Source organism: Ctenocephalides felis, unplaced genomic scaffold, assembly GCF_003426905.1.
Source record: "Ctenocephalides felis isolate EL2017-DRISC unplaced genomic scaffold, ASM342690v1 CF-g0.4_SCAFFOLD_01170, whole genome shotgun sequence".
Lineage (NCBI taxonomy): Eukaryota > Metazoa > Arthropoda > Insecta > Siphonaptera > Pulicidae > Ctenocephalides > Ctenocephalides felis.
The window spans coordinates 7,144,387-7,162,384 of NW_020537324.1; the positions used below are offsets into that span (position 1 = coordinate 7,144,387).

General features: G+C 32.2%; 1 protein-coding gene across 1 annotated transcript in view; it reads right to left on the minus strand.

The window, feature by feature from the left end:
- Nucleotides 1-392: 392 nt before the first annotated feature.
- Nucleotides 393-17,998, minus strand: part of LOC113366107 (epithelial discoidin domain-containing receptor 1-like) — a 166,174-nt gene continuing 148,568 nt past the window's right edge. The window contains 7 exon segments of the mRNA XM_026607659.1: nt 393-697; nt 700-836; nt 974-1,273; nt 6,075-6,184; nt 6,297-6,419; nt 7,150-7,364; nt 12,291-12,481. Of these exon segments, the coding sequence (XP_026463444.1) occupies nt 393-697; nt 700-836; nt 974-1,273; nt 6,075-6,184; nt 6,297-6,419; nt 7,150-7,364; nt 12,291-12,481 (1,381 nt within the window).

Below are 17,998 nucleotides of genomic sequence, written 5' to 3' on the forward strand. Positions count from 1 at the left end.
TATTGTTCCCATTCTTGTGTTATTATTTATAAATATTGGTTTTCATATAGTTTTATTTTTAGTGCCGTATTTTATATAATTTAAAGTTAGGCAACGCTCGTAAAGCTATTAATAAAATGCAAAAATTATTAGAATTTCAAAATATGATAGATTTCTAGTCGTTCATTATTTCATTTTACAAGTTATTATCTAAAACATGATTTATACTCTATGTCGAATATTAATACTTCTTCAATTCACACGGAATTTTAAAATGAAATAAAAATATAAGCGTTGTTTATTGATTTTAAATTTACTTTCAATAATGTGCTTATACATTTAAAACTGTTATACTTTGCTTTATAAACAAAGCGACTGTAAATCATTTATTTTATCGATTGCAATTATCCGTTTCACGAAACTGGTGTACTGAATCCTAAGAGCATCCTCTGCAAAAACAAGTGAATTTCCCTAAAACTAGGCCTTTCACAATCGCTCCTTCGCCAACATTCCAACATCAAATCATAAATATCTTTACTCGCATTCATCGGTTTCGGAATGAACACGAATTGTCCATCATCTCTGTCCATGTGGGACAAATTCTCCACGACTTGTGGATCTGTAAATCCTTCATAAGGCTGTCGTCTTGCTAAGTTCAGGATTTCGGACAGTGTGACAGCAAATGACCAGACGTCACTTTTGGTTGTGTATCGGCCTAAAAGACAGATTCCCAGGCGATCCATCTGATCGGTAAGGGCATTGATCCGTCCACTTTGTAGTAGTCGCCGGCATACAGTTCGTTGTCCGTGCCGAAGTCAGAGATTTTGATCTGGTAACCTTTTCCGACGAGACAATTTCTGAAAAAAAGGAAAAGACTCAAATTAATAATAGAAAGGTGTAATACAAATATTTTAGTGTTGCCCTGATTGGAAACACTGCCAAAATATTATACAACTGCGTAAATTCTTTATTATCAATTATCAATTATCCTTACCTTGTTGCCAAATCCCTGTGCACAAAATTGAGGCTCTCCAAATATCTCATCCCAGCAGCGATTTGTGCTGCCATATGCAGCAGATGGTGTGGTGTCAACACCTGACCAGATGCCAAATGAGCAGGAGGTCCTTCTAATGCTCCTGGACCAGTGGAAGCTAACAAGAATGCTCTAAGATCACCAAGTTCTAAATATTCTAAAACGACGGCCAAAGGCTCATCCCAGCAGGCTCCTAAAACACGAGCGATGTGAGGGTCTTCCAAGGCTCCTAAGATGCGGACATCCCGGTGGAAATCGGCTCTGGAAAGAAGAAATAGGAACTTGTAATATACAAACAATAGGCAACGTAGTTAATAATAAAATGCATCTTCACAAAAATGATCAATTTAGAAGATCAGAGCAAAAAATGAATGTTTATAACATTGATATTTTTCAAGCTTTGAATATTTCTGATATGAGTCAGTTATTGATATGAGAGCCATAATAATTATTGTACTTTTTTAAATCAGACTTAACCAAGATTATCCAGTTAATAAAAAAGCATGAACAAAACAATACTTTATCAAACGCACAATGATATTTCCATTCCGATTATTTATGTCCTATTATGTACGATGACAAGTTCAAGAAACTTGCTCTTATATATAAATCAATATATCTAAAGAGAAAAAATCTCCACTCGGTCAGAAATAAACCTTGTATAAGACCATTAAACACATATCGTACTCGGTCATAAATTTTCACTGACAATTTTCCTCGTAAAAGTACATTGATTTTCCCATATTTCTGCGATGTCATGAGATGTCCGGTTCCGTATATATATATATATATATATATATATATAATCAAAATTCAAATTTTATTTGCTATACATTAACAATTTATTTGAATTAAAATAAAATCTTAGCCTTGAAATATGTGGTAAAAATGTTCTTACTTTAATTTAATCAATGTTTAATTTAATTCTTACCAATTAAATTGAACATTGATAACTTATTTTTAATCAAACTGTCTGTTTTTATTTGTGAATTACCTACATGATTTATTAAGAATTACGTTTATTTCATCATACATCAACGTCTATATTTTGCGGAATCGGGAGTGAAATATTTACTGGTGGCTGATCGTTGAAAAAAGGGGAAAAATCCACCAAACATGACGTTTTTGCCTTCAAAAAAAGCCAGACTCTCTCTTAACTGCAGAAAATTCGTCATTGTATGAGGGAAATCACGACAGACGGTGCACAATTTTTTTCCGTTGTTCTGATTAATGATTTCCTTGCATTTGATGGCCGTGTAATTGAAATTTCGCAGGGACGGGGTCGAATTTTTGTTACAGCGAAAGGTTTTTATGGGCAATTTAATCGTATTTATCGGTTTGTTTTAAATACTTTCTTAGATACAATTATTTTTCTAATTAAGAGGAAAGTTGGTTTATGGGTGTTTGATGTGTGAAACATTAAGTGAGCGAAAGAAAAAGACAGATTTACACTACAATGTACATGCTCTTAAGATAATTAGGCACATCACTTTTGTACTACATAGCAACTTTGCGTTCTGATAATTGATCAATAAAAGTTCCAATATATATAAATATTTGTTGTCATTGACACCCCACCGCTGCCACCATGTATGATTCACTACATTCTGCGTAGTTTGTATTCTGACCGTTATAGTGGTTTATATTTTTATCTGTAATTACTACGAATGGGTAGATACCCCTTACAGTATATATATATATATATATATATATATAATATTACAGAAATTTTCATCTTTATATCAATTTGATTGCTTCCTTCGGAATCCCTTGCTCCGCTATTGGTTCTGTGTGCTTTTCATAGAAAATCGCGAATTGCTATTATTTTTTTCTACTTTCCAGTTTCTCTAAAAAGTAAAATATTTCCATCGGTCCAATAACGACGTCTACGGTGCACATATTATGTAATTTAATAATACTATTATATGTGCGATATGGAGTGCTCTTTGAAAAGGGCTTCATTGAAATATTATTAGCGTTATGAGAGCTGAATACAAAATGTTGGTACGGAGAAATAAAATCGATTCTCGCTTGCAATTCAATTCCACTTCACAATTTATCCATGAAATAGACGGCCAATTATTTTAAAAACGAAATATAAAGCCTGTGCCTCTGCGCTAAAACACAACTCGACGGTCGGGCACGTCCCGGCTATTTGCGCGTGTGGAAGAAAAAGACTCACGGCTCGGTAATTTATCGATACGTTATATAAATATCAATATTTTGTTCGTGATTTATTTTCGAAATTGTTACTACTTTCTTACAGTAATTAGACAAAAGAAATTCTTCGAAGAAATTGCACTTGTAATAAAAAAAAAAGCTCTCTTCATGTGTAGCAGGGCGTTCGAGTGGCAACTAAAAGCTCTTAGCAGTCGGAATGAACTTGTAGACTCGCGAAAAACATTAAATTTGTAATAACTATTTTTTATGAAAACTACATTATTATGTGTGATATTAATCATATTAGTGTGTAGGTGCTATATTTTTATCAAAGTCATAAATTAGCTTGGGCAAGCACATTGCGCAAAATAGAAGCATATAAAATCTTATGTCGAATGTTTTTAATAATCAAAGATTAATTTTGAAATCTTTGTCTTTCATTTGGTGTATCGCCTTAAAAGACTTACTCATATGATATTAAGTAGTTAAAAATGAACTTGAATTCTCAAAATTCATATTAAAATCAATCCCACAACGGCAGTGTGTCACTTGAATTCATTTTCTCTAACTTACACATTTTTCACTGATATAATTCCATTTCCCATAGACGTTGAATATATTCCATCCTTATAAATCTATTAATTTTCTTTCTTTCAACATTTCTCTTTTCCCGAATGAGAGGTCGCGACATTCTGTAACAACGGGGACGGATAAAATACTTAATGCTGGATACGTGTTCCCGCATAAAATTTTCTTGTTTTTCATCGAAAAATGTTCTGCTATGTGAATTGGTCTGACACCATGCACTGTATGAATTATTGAATATTGAATACGAAGGATATCCATATATCTAACACTTCTGTGTGCGAAACAGACACTATATGCTTGCTTTATGGACAGATGAAAAAATCGACGATCAATAAATTTATTGGGATTCAAAATCATTTTCGATACTTACAAAATCATGATAGAATCATGTACGATCAAATGTAATAATTAATTATAATTAGAATGACTATTTATGTACAATACCTAATCTATTTATTCAACTAGAATTCTGTATTATGCCCATGAATATTAAATATATATTATTAGCATTATGTGGATGCTACCGATAACTAAGTAAATAAAACAGCAAATTTATTTTGCTATTTACAAGCTGTATTATATATTTTATCACTCGTGTAATTAAAATCATTATATGTTTAATAGATAGTAATACACATTTAGCTATTACGATATCGGGTTTGGTAATAAAGTAAATAGTCTGGTTGGGAAACTCTAATGACTGTGATTAAATAATTACATTACGGTCGCAATAACCTCTCATGTACTACTAAATCAAATACAAACACACAAAATGGGTCCCTACATTACGAATGATATTTATTATCACAAACAGTTATCAGGAAAAAAATATTTTAATTATGTTTATCTAGTATAAAACATAGTCAGTTTTCTTGTGTATTTTCCGCCCTTAACATTTTCATATTCATTCAATCCATCAAGGAAAAACGCAAGTTGGCGTTTTCTATACGTTGTGTATCGTGTTTGGAGTAAATTATTATTCATAAACTACTATTAGCCGAAAGAGAAATGACTGCACATTTGTGGAACGGGAAAAAAGCCGGATTATTATATAAGATAAAAGGAAAAGTCATAATATGATGGAAAAGGGTATGCTTTAATAAGTTATGAGAGGTCTTAACGAACCTAATTTGGTGGATTTAATAAGTTTGTTTTGTTTCAAATGTTTGAAATGGATAGGCTTAGATAAAGCGAAATTTTTAAAAGCTCAGGATAGAATTAGATTATTTTGAGAATTTAGAAAATCCAACATTTTTGAAAATTTTCAGAACTTTTGAAATATTTAAAAATTGAAAAAATGCTATTTCAGAAAATTTGAAATATTCAGTAACCTCAAGAACGTAAAGATATGCAAAATTTTCATTTCCGATTTTCGTACGATAGCAGTGACCTACCCTACGAGAAGTTGAAAAAATTATTACTTGAATAATGCATTTAACCGAAAAATAGTATTATTTATAGTTGAGGTTGGACTATATTAGAAATTGATTTGCTAGTTTTACCATTGGGCATATTGTAAGTATAGTCGTAGTACGTTGATATTCATGAATCACTTTAGGCTTTTATGTTCTTCTACAGAAAAATATTAATTTTATAAATTGATATGGAATTGTAAATACATGTCCCACCAGAAAGCGTTTCAATCAAATTAAAATCAACGGGCACCCGTTTTGTTTTAATACATTATCGTTTTCGGACGAAGAGAAAGTGAGCGAGCTTTCTACCCGTGCAATTAAGATTTTTTGCAACACCGGGGTGCGCACCGACCGTGAGACCCTCTCTCCCTCCTTCGCGGGGCGGGCGCGTTATGCAACCGCCATTAAGAGATTACCCGAGATTTGAAACAGCAAAGGCTCCACGGTATATTATTTAGCCACGGCCAGTGATTACATATGAAATTATGATGCCGTCTAGACACGCAATACGTTTTGTGCGAATTCGAAGGCTCGTCCATTAGGCCGAGGAATAATTCAATATTTTAGCGTTCTCTCTAACATTCGCTACTTTACGGCGACGCGGTGTGGTTATTGACGATTTTTATGTCCGGTTAAAAAAATGAACACCACACCCGCGTGACAGGATTTCGGAGAATGGATAATACGCGTTATTTTTGCTCGTATCGGCAACGGACCATAAAATGCATGCTTTTTGAGATATTAAATTACATTTTATGTAAACGACCCGAGGTGAAGATTGATAGCGCGCTGTGAAACATGTTTTAGTAATAAATTCAGCAAAAATACGCATTTTTTAAATGCGTTTAAGTTGATTGTTGCACTGTATTTGATTAAAATATGTACATCCTATTACTTACTTTTCTTTCTCCGAAGCATCTTGAAGTAAGAATTTAACAGCAACCAGTCGTTTGCCCAAGGATGTTTGGGAACCGTATTCTGGAATTCCATCTGCTTCCGCAATATACACCTAATGACATAAATTATATTGAACTACGTCCTGTCAACGTTCTAGGATGTATTTGGAGTTTTAATTGCGTGAAGATTTATTTAAGGATATGTATATATAAATTGATACTTACAGTGCCAAATGCTCCATCGGCTAATTTGCTTAGCATTCGCAATCTATGTCTAGGAAATTCGGGCACAGATGTTTGTTCTAGGCGTTTCTTCAAGGCATTGAGAACATCTTGTTGAGTCGGACTCTTAAAAAAAGTCAATAAATATTTGTTAAATTAACTTTAAAACTTACAAAAATGAAGAAATCAGTTAAAGCATAATCCACAAAAAGTAGCCTTTAATAGGTTATCGAATTACTTCATCTCTCTGGTGAAATCTGGTATCTTAATTACAAAAACCACTTATTAACATTTTGGCAAGTTTGATTTACATCGCACATGAAAACGTTTAATTATAAATTGCATTTTCAAAGTTCCGAACTACGACATTAATCTTAATGTAAGTCTCCATTCGCAACATGGAGAGATGCACGTTAACAAATTTCTCGCTGCGACGGCGCGACGGACGGTGCTGGTACACGTAATTAAAATAATAATTAATCACAATTAACGGCGTTGAAAATTAATATTAATGTTGGTGCAACCATGACTAAGACGCGTATTAAAGATTTTCCATAAATACCGGCTGATATTTTGCCGCCCGGTGTTCTTAATTCGAAAACTCACGCATCCGATGGTAAACGTTTATGAAAATTGTAGGAGTAATGCATGATGGTAATAATAATTTAATTAACATCGTGGTCTTTTGTATTCGATAATAGTTTAAATAAAAATTTGAATAAAATATGAAAATACTAGGTAGATTTACAGATGGCAACAAAAAACTGTCTCATCTCTATGTGATAATTTTGTATTCAATTTCTTCAATCCCGGATGAGGGCATATCGTTATTATATTTAAGTGATGGAGGTACTACTGCTTGACATCTAGAAAGTTGGTTTCCTAATTTCTTACCTTCTTGCCTTCTCCTCGTACACTGACCTGGCCCTCCTCTGCAATATCCAACCTCATTGGGTTCGCAACCGGTGGTTCCACTGCTTATGGTGCTGCTTGCCCCACTAACCCCACGTTCTGGAGGTAGCAAAGGTGCAGTCCCCAACTCTGGCACGGCGTAATCATAGTTGGAAGTGTCTGAAAATAAAAATATAAAAAATTAATGCGTCAATATATTGTTGACCTAAATTAAATTGGATGTTGTGATTAGTACACAACATGCCCTTTGTGCAATGAATAACTACACTGAGCTTTTGTTATGTTATGTTACGTTTTTTACTGGCTACCTAGATATATGACTTTACATACTTGTTTTCCTTTTTATTCGTGGATTTAATTAATCAAATATATTTATTATAAGTAAATTCTGTTTTTTCTCAGAATGCTAGCCTAAGTGTTTCTATTCCGTGTAGTGATACGTGTGTGTTAATAACAACTTGTAAATAGATTTCATCGACACCGGACAAATGCAATAAAAATGTAATTATTTTTTCCTCGTGCACACTTTAGGAATCGATAAATCCGATTTGAGATTTTATCGACGCTGATCTTTAATAGGTGTTGTCCGAGCGTGCCCGTCGGTGCGACACGCGAGTAAATCCATGGAGACCACGGATGTGTGGGTCGCTGAATTAAGAATGAATTAAAAACACTTGTGGGTAATAAAAAATTTAAAAGAGAAGAGTTTTTACTAGTCTTGATGCTCGTAAAAATTATTTGAGCCTTATATTAATATTGATGTAGACTGGAGCTTTCGGGAGCGCTGGTAGAAAGGTCTTCCGCTATCATCCCAAAAGCAAGTAAAGGGCGGTATTTTCAACAATACAATTTTAGAGTAGAGGCCAATAGATGGGTAACCAGCCAACGCCTTAAATCATACGACTTTGTTGTCAGAAGATAAACAGCCACATTGTCGTCAATTAACAAAACTGTTAACAAAAGCATTTTATGAGCACTGTTGTTTAGTTCACGACACTTGAATATAATGTTTAAGTATACGTTATATATTTAATTTATAAAATGTATTGATGGTTTTAGTTAGATTCAACAGTTTATGTATCATCTTCTTATACAATCCTGAAGATTCTCAACTTGCGTAAAAAAGTAAAGTACATGCATTCATGTTATACGAGCGCTTACAACTTTATTATCAATTTGGCAGGATTTTATGAACAAAAGCAAAAGGATCGCCTTACTCCTAAAGCCAGCAAACACAACATACCAATAATATCCAATAATACGTATTTTAGAGTCGTATGATGGCTTCAATTTTAAACATTATAGTTTACACTATTATATATATTATAATATATCACTCTGTTTACACGAGTTTATATTTCATTCCATTTGATATGACCAGTTGCTCTAAATTATAATGCGATTTATTAATCTCAATTGACATAAACATATACGATTTTCTACATGTTTAATGTGGCCGCAATATAATAAATCATACTTGTATAAATTATTAAAATATTTAAATTGTGATAATAGACAGATATCATGTAGGTGGTATGCAAAAATAGACATTCGAAACTCGTAGATCTAGTTACATGCATTAAAACTTAATATCTACTTTCAGAATTCATAATATTTAGTAAGAAATATTTGATTGATATTATTGCCATAAACACTATTCGAAAATAATAATTCTGGCTGCAGAGGCAGTATTTACCACCTGGTGTTACGCATCAAATATTATGATACAAGCATATACCTATGTATTTTTATAAATAATAAAACAATGCCGTATCAAACATGATATTCTCCTAGGTTTTTATATCGCGATACGGTCACGTTTTTCTAAATGTTCGCCGTTTCTCTTGTAACTTGGGCTTTGCCGTTGTTGTTGCTGTTCTTGCTGTTCAAGCGACGCTAATTAGCAACTTTTGCCGCGTCCGATATAAAGTTACGGCAGCAGAACCGTGTCGCTTGTGTGTAATAAAATGCTATTAAAAAACTAAGAATTGTTTTGTTGTTAGAAAAGTATAATCCGAGTGTAAGGTAAATTTTTAGCTGCAGAAATGCGTCTGTAATTTGATCACAAATATACACACTTTCAGGGAAGTAAGCTAAGATGTACTAATATGGAACACTGTAGGCGTATGTATTGCTTGCGGTCTATGTTTCAAAACTTTATATTTTTTTATAATAAAACTACTTCTCATAGGCCTATAATATTTTAAACTGTTCGGTTTGACTATCAACTCTATCAACATGCAAAATTTCATCAATATGCCAGAAGAGTAAACCTGAGGTTCTCCTTGTTAGAGCATTTTTTTGTCAATGAATTATAGTATTTTTTTAAACTTACACTGATATTCGACTGATTTGTTTGTTATGTCTGTAAGTATACTTGAAAATGACTTATAAAAACTTCTAATCATTTTTAATAGAAAACAATTTTTATATATACTTATTGAAAAGGCTTCTAACGCTCGCTCTTCCTATCGGCGAGAAGTTCCATACAATTTTCTTAACATTTTACTTCAGTCTCAGATTGCCTATTATATCTATAATTTAATATAATATTACCAGATTCTTTGCCCTGTCAGCCTCAATCAGTTTTATATCCAACATAAAATACTAATCCAATTCCAAACCATCGCCAGCTTTCTTAGATGAATATTAAAACATCACCTAGAGTTCGCAAACCCTATGTATGTATAATTCCGGCCCAAGTATCATAGTTCCAAATCCACATTGTCAGAATGTATGTATTCACTTGATCCCTGATACCAGACCACTAATTGCGTCATCACTTATTCAATGCGCGGTTCAGGAACACTTCCTACTGATCACACAATGCTCATGATGGTGGTGCACAACTACTATAGTTGGCCAGTTGTTCTTCATTCTTCTATTGTGTAGAACAAGAACTTCTATTCTTCTGTCTAGTTATTCTTTTACATAATGATATGTTGGGCTCATGAACTTTTTGGTGACCGCTTATTGTAATGGGATGGAAATGAATTATGGATTTGTGGCCTGATTTTGGTTATGTAATTTTCGTGGGCACGTTAGTATCGATTCAATCGGTAGGCGATAGGATGGAAAGTACATGTTAGTTATTATTCAAATTTTAGTTTCAAGAAAACAGTCGCTAATTTTGTAATAATTAGCTATCGGATGTTGAGAAATTAATTCTTCATCTTTTTCACTTGAATAATTCTAAATAAAACGTGTAAACAATTAAGAAAATAATTTAAAACTGTGGTAGAAGTATGTTATAATTAAATATGAAAAAATAATGTACTTTTTCTTGAAACAATGCTCCACCGCCTACGGAAATTGTTGAAAAATTTCCTGTTTGCAAACTCAGTTTTGTACAAACACATAACTTCTAGCAGAGAATCTCGTCTACGTTAATTAGAAGATGTCTCTTGCGCAAGAAGCTAATTTTCTTTTTTATTATGCCTCGTAGCTACCTACATAAAATGAGTATGCCGTCACTGAATCAACTCCTCATAAAAAATTCACACATAATCTGACTCCGGACAATGGAATAGCGGGATGACTCTTTACTTAACAAACCTTCATTTGTCATGCAAGATTATGGAGGATTCATGTTATTATCATATGAGGGAATTTAGTAGCTATCGTATTCCGCTAGGTATGGTAGTAGGTATGATATACATAACTGGATTTATGGTAAATAATATGGAGATATCTCAATTAAACACACAAAATAAAGCATATACTAACATTCTAACATACTAAACAAGCAACGCTAACATCCCATAATTTGAATCATTTGATTTGCAAAGACATATACAACACAATCCAAAAAATAAGAGCATGTTTTTCATTAAGAGTTAAAGGTATTGTAACAACGAGAACTTATTATTGAATTTTTTTATTATGTAGTTCGTATTTTTCAATATGTTTTTGGCATCGGGCCATATTACGATCATTCCTCTGCAGATGCATCTCGATTGCTCTTGAGCTTTTGATCGAGAGCTTTATCTAAAATCGTAATCTGTCTGGCGGTCATGTTAATTAAAAATCTTAAAGTTCCGTCGGGCTATGTACGGTATCTGAGAGCAATCTTTCACATCGCATCACGATTTCGCCATAAAACACCTTATAATCCGTGTGGGTTGTTAAGATGAATTGCGACTAATTAATGATCACGACCGCTAAAGAATTCGTAGTTTAAACGAATTAAATCACGGGTTTAGAAGAGAATAAAGAATTGTGTTTTTGTTCTGCTTTTTTACTATCTCGTTAAGTGGCTTATTTTGTAGGAGACTTCACGACTTCAATGCCATAACTAAAGGATACAATTGCGTTTCTAAAGCAAGTGCATTTCACAGTTTACTACTTTACAAAGAAAAAATGGTTTTACTATTAATATAGAGTATATAACTGTATGTAACTGTTATAACAAAGCTCATTTTGTGCATGCATATATCCATTTAAATGTAATCTGTTGTACTATTACACCGGTCATTTTTCGGATCAGTTACATTTGTAAACGCCGAGTTTTCCATACACTCGCCAGTCATTTTCCCCTTGCAGCATAATGTCGGGCGGCACCCGTTGTGCGTTTTCCCATTTTCCGAAAAATAAAAAAAAAACGAGCAAACCCTAGACATCAAGATCGAGAACACGCGAAGGTGCGTGCACGCGTGCATTATGTGATAGTTAAACTGTATGCGCTCTTCATCGCACTTATGTACACATGTAATATTTATTTTCCTGCTTCAAAGTAATCGCCTTTATTAACGATTAGAACTCTTTGAATATGCATGAGAGCAGTGGACAAATGTTTCGCGTAACATCGAAGGTAATTGATAGAGCTCATAAGCATCGACCATTATTAGTCATCAGTTTACGACTAATTTAAGCAAATCAGGAACCGTCAATGTAAAGTTTTTCCAGTGCTCCTATGTACCATCATATCGAAGTCGATAGATTGACGCAAAAAATTAGTGCCAACCTTTTTTGGCTCGTGCATATCTAAATGGTCGAGGATGAAGTCAATCATTGTTTTGACTTGCTTTATTTATACAATGAGAGGGATAAAATGAATAAAGATAAGTATTTCAAATTCCGACTTACCCGAGTGTTGGTTTGAAGGCGGCAGCATATCCTGCATTTCCATGACCACAGTGGAATAGCTGTAATAAGGTGCATATCTCAGGGCCTGATAAGGTTCCTGATAATCATCCATCTTTATGTCAACCAGGCGGTCACGCATACGCATCGAGTCGCGATCCAAATGAGGCACCGGCAGAGTTGACATATTGCATCTGATAATGGAAAACGGGAGGGATTTAAAAACGAATCAAGTTTAATATTTGCATACGTGTTAAAAGATTATTTACATGCGCATTAAGATTAAAGAGAAGATATGTAATTGAAATATTATTTCGAGGTACGATGGGCATAATGGATTTTGCATGGTATAATGCGAGCTGTGCAGAAAATGGATATGAATAAGTTGTGGAGCGAGCAATTATTCTTCAATCAGATTTGTTTGTCATGGTAGTTTGATTAATGGTGATGCATATATAAATAAAAGCTAATGTATTTATGAAACTTATCGGGATGGAATCGCTTCATTAGACAACTATCCACTACTTCAATAAGCAAAATGCAAATATTTTAAACAATTCAATTTATGTTCGGAATGATCTAATACTCCTCACTATTTCTATTATTACCTGCTGGTGTAGTCCTCCAAATCGTTAATGGCATACGAAGGATTTTTCTCATTGCTCAAACCACCTCCCAGACAAAGAGTTCCTGCAGCAGCCATTTGCTGTTGCTGCATTTGTGAAGCAGTTAATTGTGGTTGCTGCTTACTTGTCAAAGGACTTGCAAAGCATTTTCTTCTACGATGACGACGTATTATGAAAAATACTGCCACCGATAGTAGAAGGGCTATTGCTGTTAAGACACCTGGATAAAAGAAATATTTTATATATTTCTAGATATGATTTGAGGATAGTTTTATATATTTTTTGTTGGTTCTGTAGTTTACCTATCAGTACAGCAACATATGCTGGAGCTTCTCTTTGCTGAGCAGTTGATATTGGAATTTCTGATCCTGGACTAGCTCTCGATTTCTCGACATAGATATCTCTTTGCGCTGGCATTTCAGTTGAAGGTGGAAGTTCTTCCGTGAAATTATCAGGTGCAACATCTGTAAAACAGAATAAATGATATTAAATTTTGGATTAATAGATTAGATTAAGTTTTGAATAATACCTTGAATGTAGTATAAAATTATATCAGGAAGATGATTTTTATTAACCAAGCATTTTGCTGTCGGCGTCTCACAATGAAGGCAACCTCATTAAAAATTTTCTATGAACTATGTTAATTACTAATGAGTATAAATTCGTAGTTTGCAAAATATTAACGATGGAGTTCATATTTAGACGGACAGGCTGGCAGCAACACACAAGTCGGAACTTTAACTAGATAAACTTTTATTCCGCATCACGGCGGGTATCATAGAACGGCGGGTGTATCGTACTCTATCTACAAACTGGTAATTATTTTGTTGCAAAACTTTTCCAGTGAAATGTTTTCAGAGCGATGTCGCTAGTTGTTCTTTTTACTATTCTGTTTTCAATTTTTTTGCTATATACGTTTTTATATATTTTCATTCGTCAGCTGTTTTTTTCACGTCAGGCTTTCCTGCGTTTCGCATATTTTTTTCTTTTTTACAACCGTGATCCGCAGTTACACGGCGCTTTGTAATTATTCATTAAAACTTTTATTTCATAACAACGAACAACTCGCCGAAGAGTAAATGTAAAATGTATTGAAATTAAATGCGACATCAGCGAATGAAAAATAAATACGAATCGACACATTTCATATACAGAAACGTCGTATAATTATTTAACATTTTCATTTAAAATATGTATGATAATTCAAACAAATATATTTTACAAAGTGGTCTATCTGAAAATGTTATTTAATATTTAGATTTATTAAGGAGCTATCCTAGTCTAGAATTAAAAAAGGTCAATCAAAGGTCAAAGGTTGAGCTTTTCAAGTATATGTGTACAAAAAGAGTTTTTTAAATTATTTAATTATTTTCGGAGATATAGCAGATTCAACACGACAATCCTCCAAAATTTGCTTCCACTGCCAAACTTTGAACGCGTTTTTCTCGAAACTGTCTTTTTCGATACGATACCCACGATTTCTCTACTTTTACTGAACCGATTTACTTTTTTTCCAAGATCTTCTATAGACTTTTCTTTAGTAAGTACTATGCTAATGGTAAATTACTAATTTTACTATTTTTAAACAATTTTACATATATTAAAAAATGTAGTATTTTGCAGGCAGTAGCTTTTTTGTGAAAAAATGGTTGAATTTTAAAAAAGAAATTCAGCAATTCCTTAAAAAAGGATCCCTTATCCCTGAGAAGTAAAAATATTTATGAATGACAAATTAAATAATTTCTATTTTTTAAAAAGAGGCGTTCAGAAAAATTATAAATGAAATTACCTATGCAGAAAGTCATGATCTTATACTTATCTTTATTATACGTTATTTTCAAATGGAAATTAGAATTAGGTTTCATGATTTAAATTGAAAAAAATCATTCTGTTAATTAAAAGCGTGGATGGACGTATTGACAATTTTTTGCCAAATATTTTTTTATATATTAAAAACCACATAAATGTGTAGATAACTAAATCGTTTTTAAAGAAGCTAAACGATTTTTGATTTAAATATTTCTATTGATCCGATCCTTTACAATATCAGAATATCTTCATTTCACGAAAAAGACATCATTTAAAAAGTTATTTAAACACTTCCCATCTAACAATGTATGCTATTTAAATCTGAAATATTCATTTGCAAAAGAGTGTTCTTTTGTTGAGAACTTTTCGGTATGATCGAATTAATAAAAAACTTCTGTCGTGTCTTGATAGTCAAATGTACAATGAAATCCAATTTAAAATAAACTTATTCAGAAATATATTTTGAATGATATTCTGTAGGTATTCACCTGAATACTGAATGTAACATTTTTAAAAGTTTGTAATGATATCCCTCGCTTAATTCGGATGTTTTTAATAAAAGTTTTCAGACATAATTCAATTTGAATATAAATATAATACACACACGTACACACACACACACACATATATATATATATATATATATATATATATAAAACTTTTAATTCGCAAAATACATAATTGAATACCCAGAATCGAAATGCAATGAACCAAAAATAATTTTACCAAAAAAAAATATTAAAAAAAAAACATGTATGAACTCTTGTTCAATAATTTAAAAATGCCAATGAAATATAATTTGAACTTTCATTAAAATATCTATGCATATAATGTGATATTGAATACGATGATGTATAGGTATTAATTAAATATCATTTTAAAGTTTTAATGAAATTCTATAAAAGTTTTCATCGCGTACGAAGTTTATATTAAATTATGTAAAATTATTACGAATTTGTTTATCATATATGAATATTATATAGGTAACTTGTTTTGGTATCAGTACATGTCAGTACTTTATAATGCAAATTATATAGATTATAGTTTAAATGCAAATTAAAGATTATAGTGAATCTTACCAATAAATTAAAATCCTGATCACCATTACAAATATTATTACCCCTAAGTTGAACGACAGATTTTATTATAAAATGCGCTACATTTATCTTCCAAGTTTATGTACATACTGAAATGAAATTACTTATATCCCACAAGTAATATCTTCTGACCCAAATCTTCATCATTATGGTATGCGACTATGATCAGCGTTAATAATAACCGGGAAACCGATAAATTGATCTTATTACTCCTATAAAACGATCATATGACAGCGGGTCATCGATCCACGAACTAAGGGTTGTAATAATTTTCGTTGGAATAGATTTCCAAAATTTCCGATGAATGATTTTAATCAATGGGGAAGTTGATTAATTTTGTACAACTGTGAGGAGCCCACGGAATTAATAATTGTATATGAATTGAGATCTGGTTCATCTTTAAATCCATGTTGATCTGAATTGGAATTATATTGCTCTTATATGATTTCATAACTAAGTTTCATTTCTTCAAAAAAATCGAAAATGAAAATTTTTATATATCTTTACGTTTCAGAGGTTTCTGAATATTTTGGCATACCTTAGAAAAAATGTTTGTATGTGTGTGTGTGTGTGCGTGCGTGTGTGTATGTGCGGATACAAATTTTCGAATTTGTATTTCGTCTCGATGCAGTTAAAGCAGTACGATTGCTTTAAAAAAAAGTTCAGAATTTCCAAAATATGTCAAAATAAAGAAAACTTGCCCTACTGGAAGTTAATAAATTCTGTAATGCTCATCAACTGCAATCAAGTTTAAAATATTATTTATTACCGATTTTTGTATCGATATTTCTTTACTATCGCTTATCCCCAGGTGGGGGGCTTCATCCACCAGGTGGAATGCAAGTGGGCGCATTTGATGGGCGCCGATGAGGGCGGCAGAGTTTGGGCACGTTCGTGTTTCATAACTTCCGACATACGCTGCATGTTTCCAGGGTATTATAACCGTGCAGTACCATATTAATCAATACCGCAGAATAATGTGTATGTGTACCTGCCTGCCTACCTGTACGATGGAGTGCAGTACAAAATATAAAATATCAACGTGTTTATAATATGCGGATAGTCGATAGTTCAAATTTTTTGTCAGAAACAAACTGTGTGCTATGGAATATAGATTTCATGGTAGTTTCGCAATATTTTATAAACATTTACATTAAATATTTAGTTACATAGGCGAAATTCTGCGTAACATTCTTTTTATATTCCAACTTTTTTTTACATTTTATTACACCTGATAGTAGAACTCGGAAAATTCAATACGTACAAAATTAACATGTTACATTTTTTCATCTATTTTTATGGCTTCATCAGTCGTTTCTCGTTCCGGTGAAAATTCCATATTTTCCATCAAACGTTCGCAATTCATCAAATTTAAATTGCACATGTCGAAATATTTTGAAGGTATTTGTTCAATAGGTATGAATCATTTAAAAAAATGTTTGCAATGAATATCTATCTTAAAAAATAGTAAATTAATATTTGCAAATATAGATACAAAATTGTTTACTCGAAATACCAAATATTGCATATTTCAAAATAGGAAAAACGTGTCGAATATAGAAAGTGAAAAGTTGTTTTTGGCGTTATCTATATTTACACTTCTTGAGGGATATTCTGGTCTAGATTTTCGGATATTTTCAAAGACCAACTATTCAAGAATATGTATACATAAAGAGTTTTCATAATTCACATTATTTTTGGATATATAACTGTTTAACCACTACAATCCTCCTCGGTTTTTCTTGAACTTTTTACAGAGTCTTCTTTATAGACTTCTATTCAGTATTATGAACCACACTCATCTCCCAATTCCACTTTTACTATTTTTTAAAAATTCGAGAATAGCAAAAAAAATGTATGAATTTTTTTCAAGACAGTCATTTTTTTAAACAAAATCATTTTAATCTGTCCGTTGTTAAAACGAAAGCGAGATTATTCTTTACTAATAATATATATACACCTTTATCTTCGGATTATTTGAAGAGCTAAAATTTTAGCTTTTTTTTAACGTTTTTTTAACAATTTTCTCTACTTGGCCAATTTTCTGAAAACCCCCTACTTTACCACTTTCTACAATTAACACTTTATGACTATTTTTAATGTATATTGTTTTATATTCAAGATTTTTATTTTATATATTCAAAATTTAAACATAATTACAGATTTAAAATCAAAACAT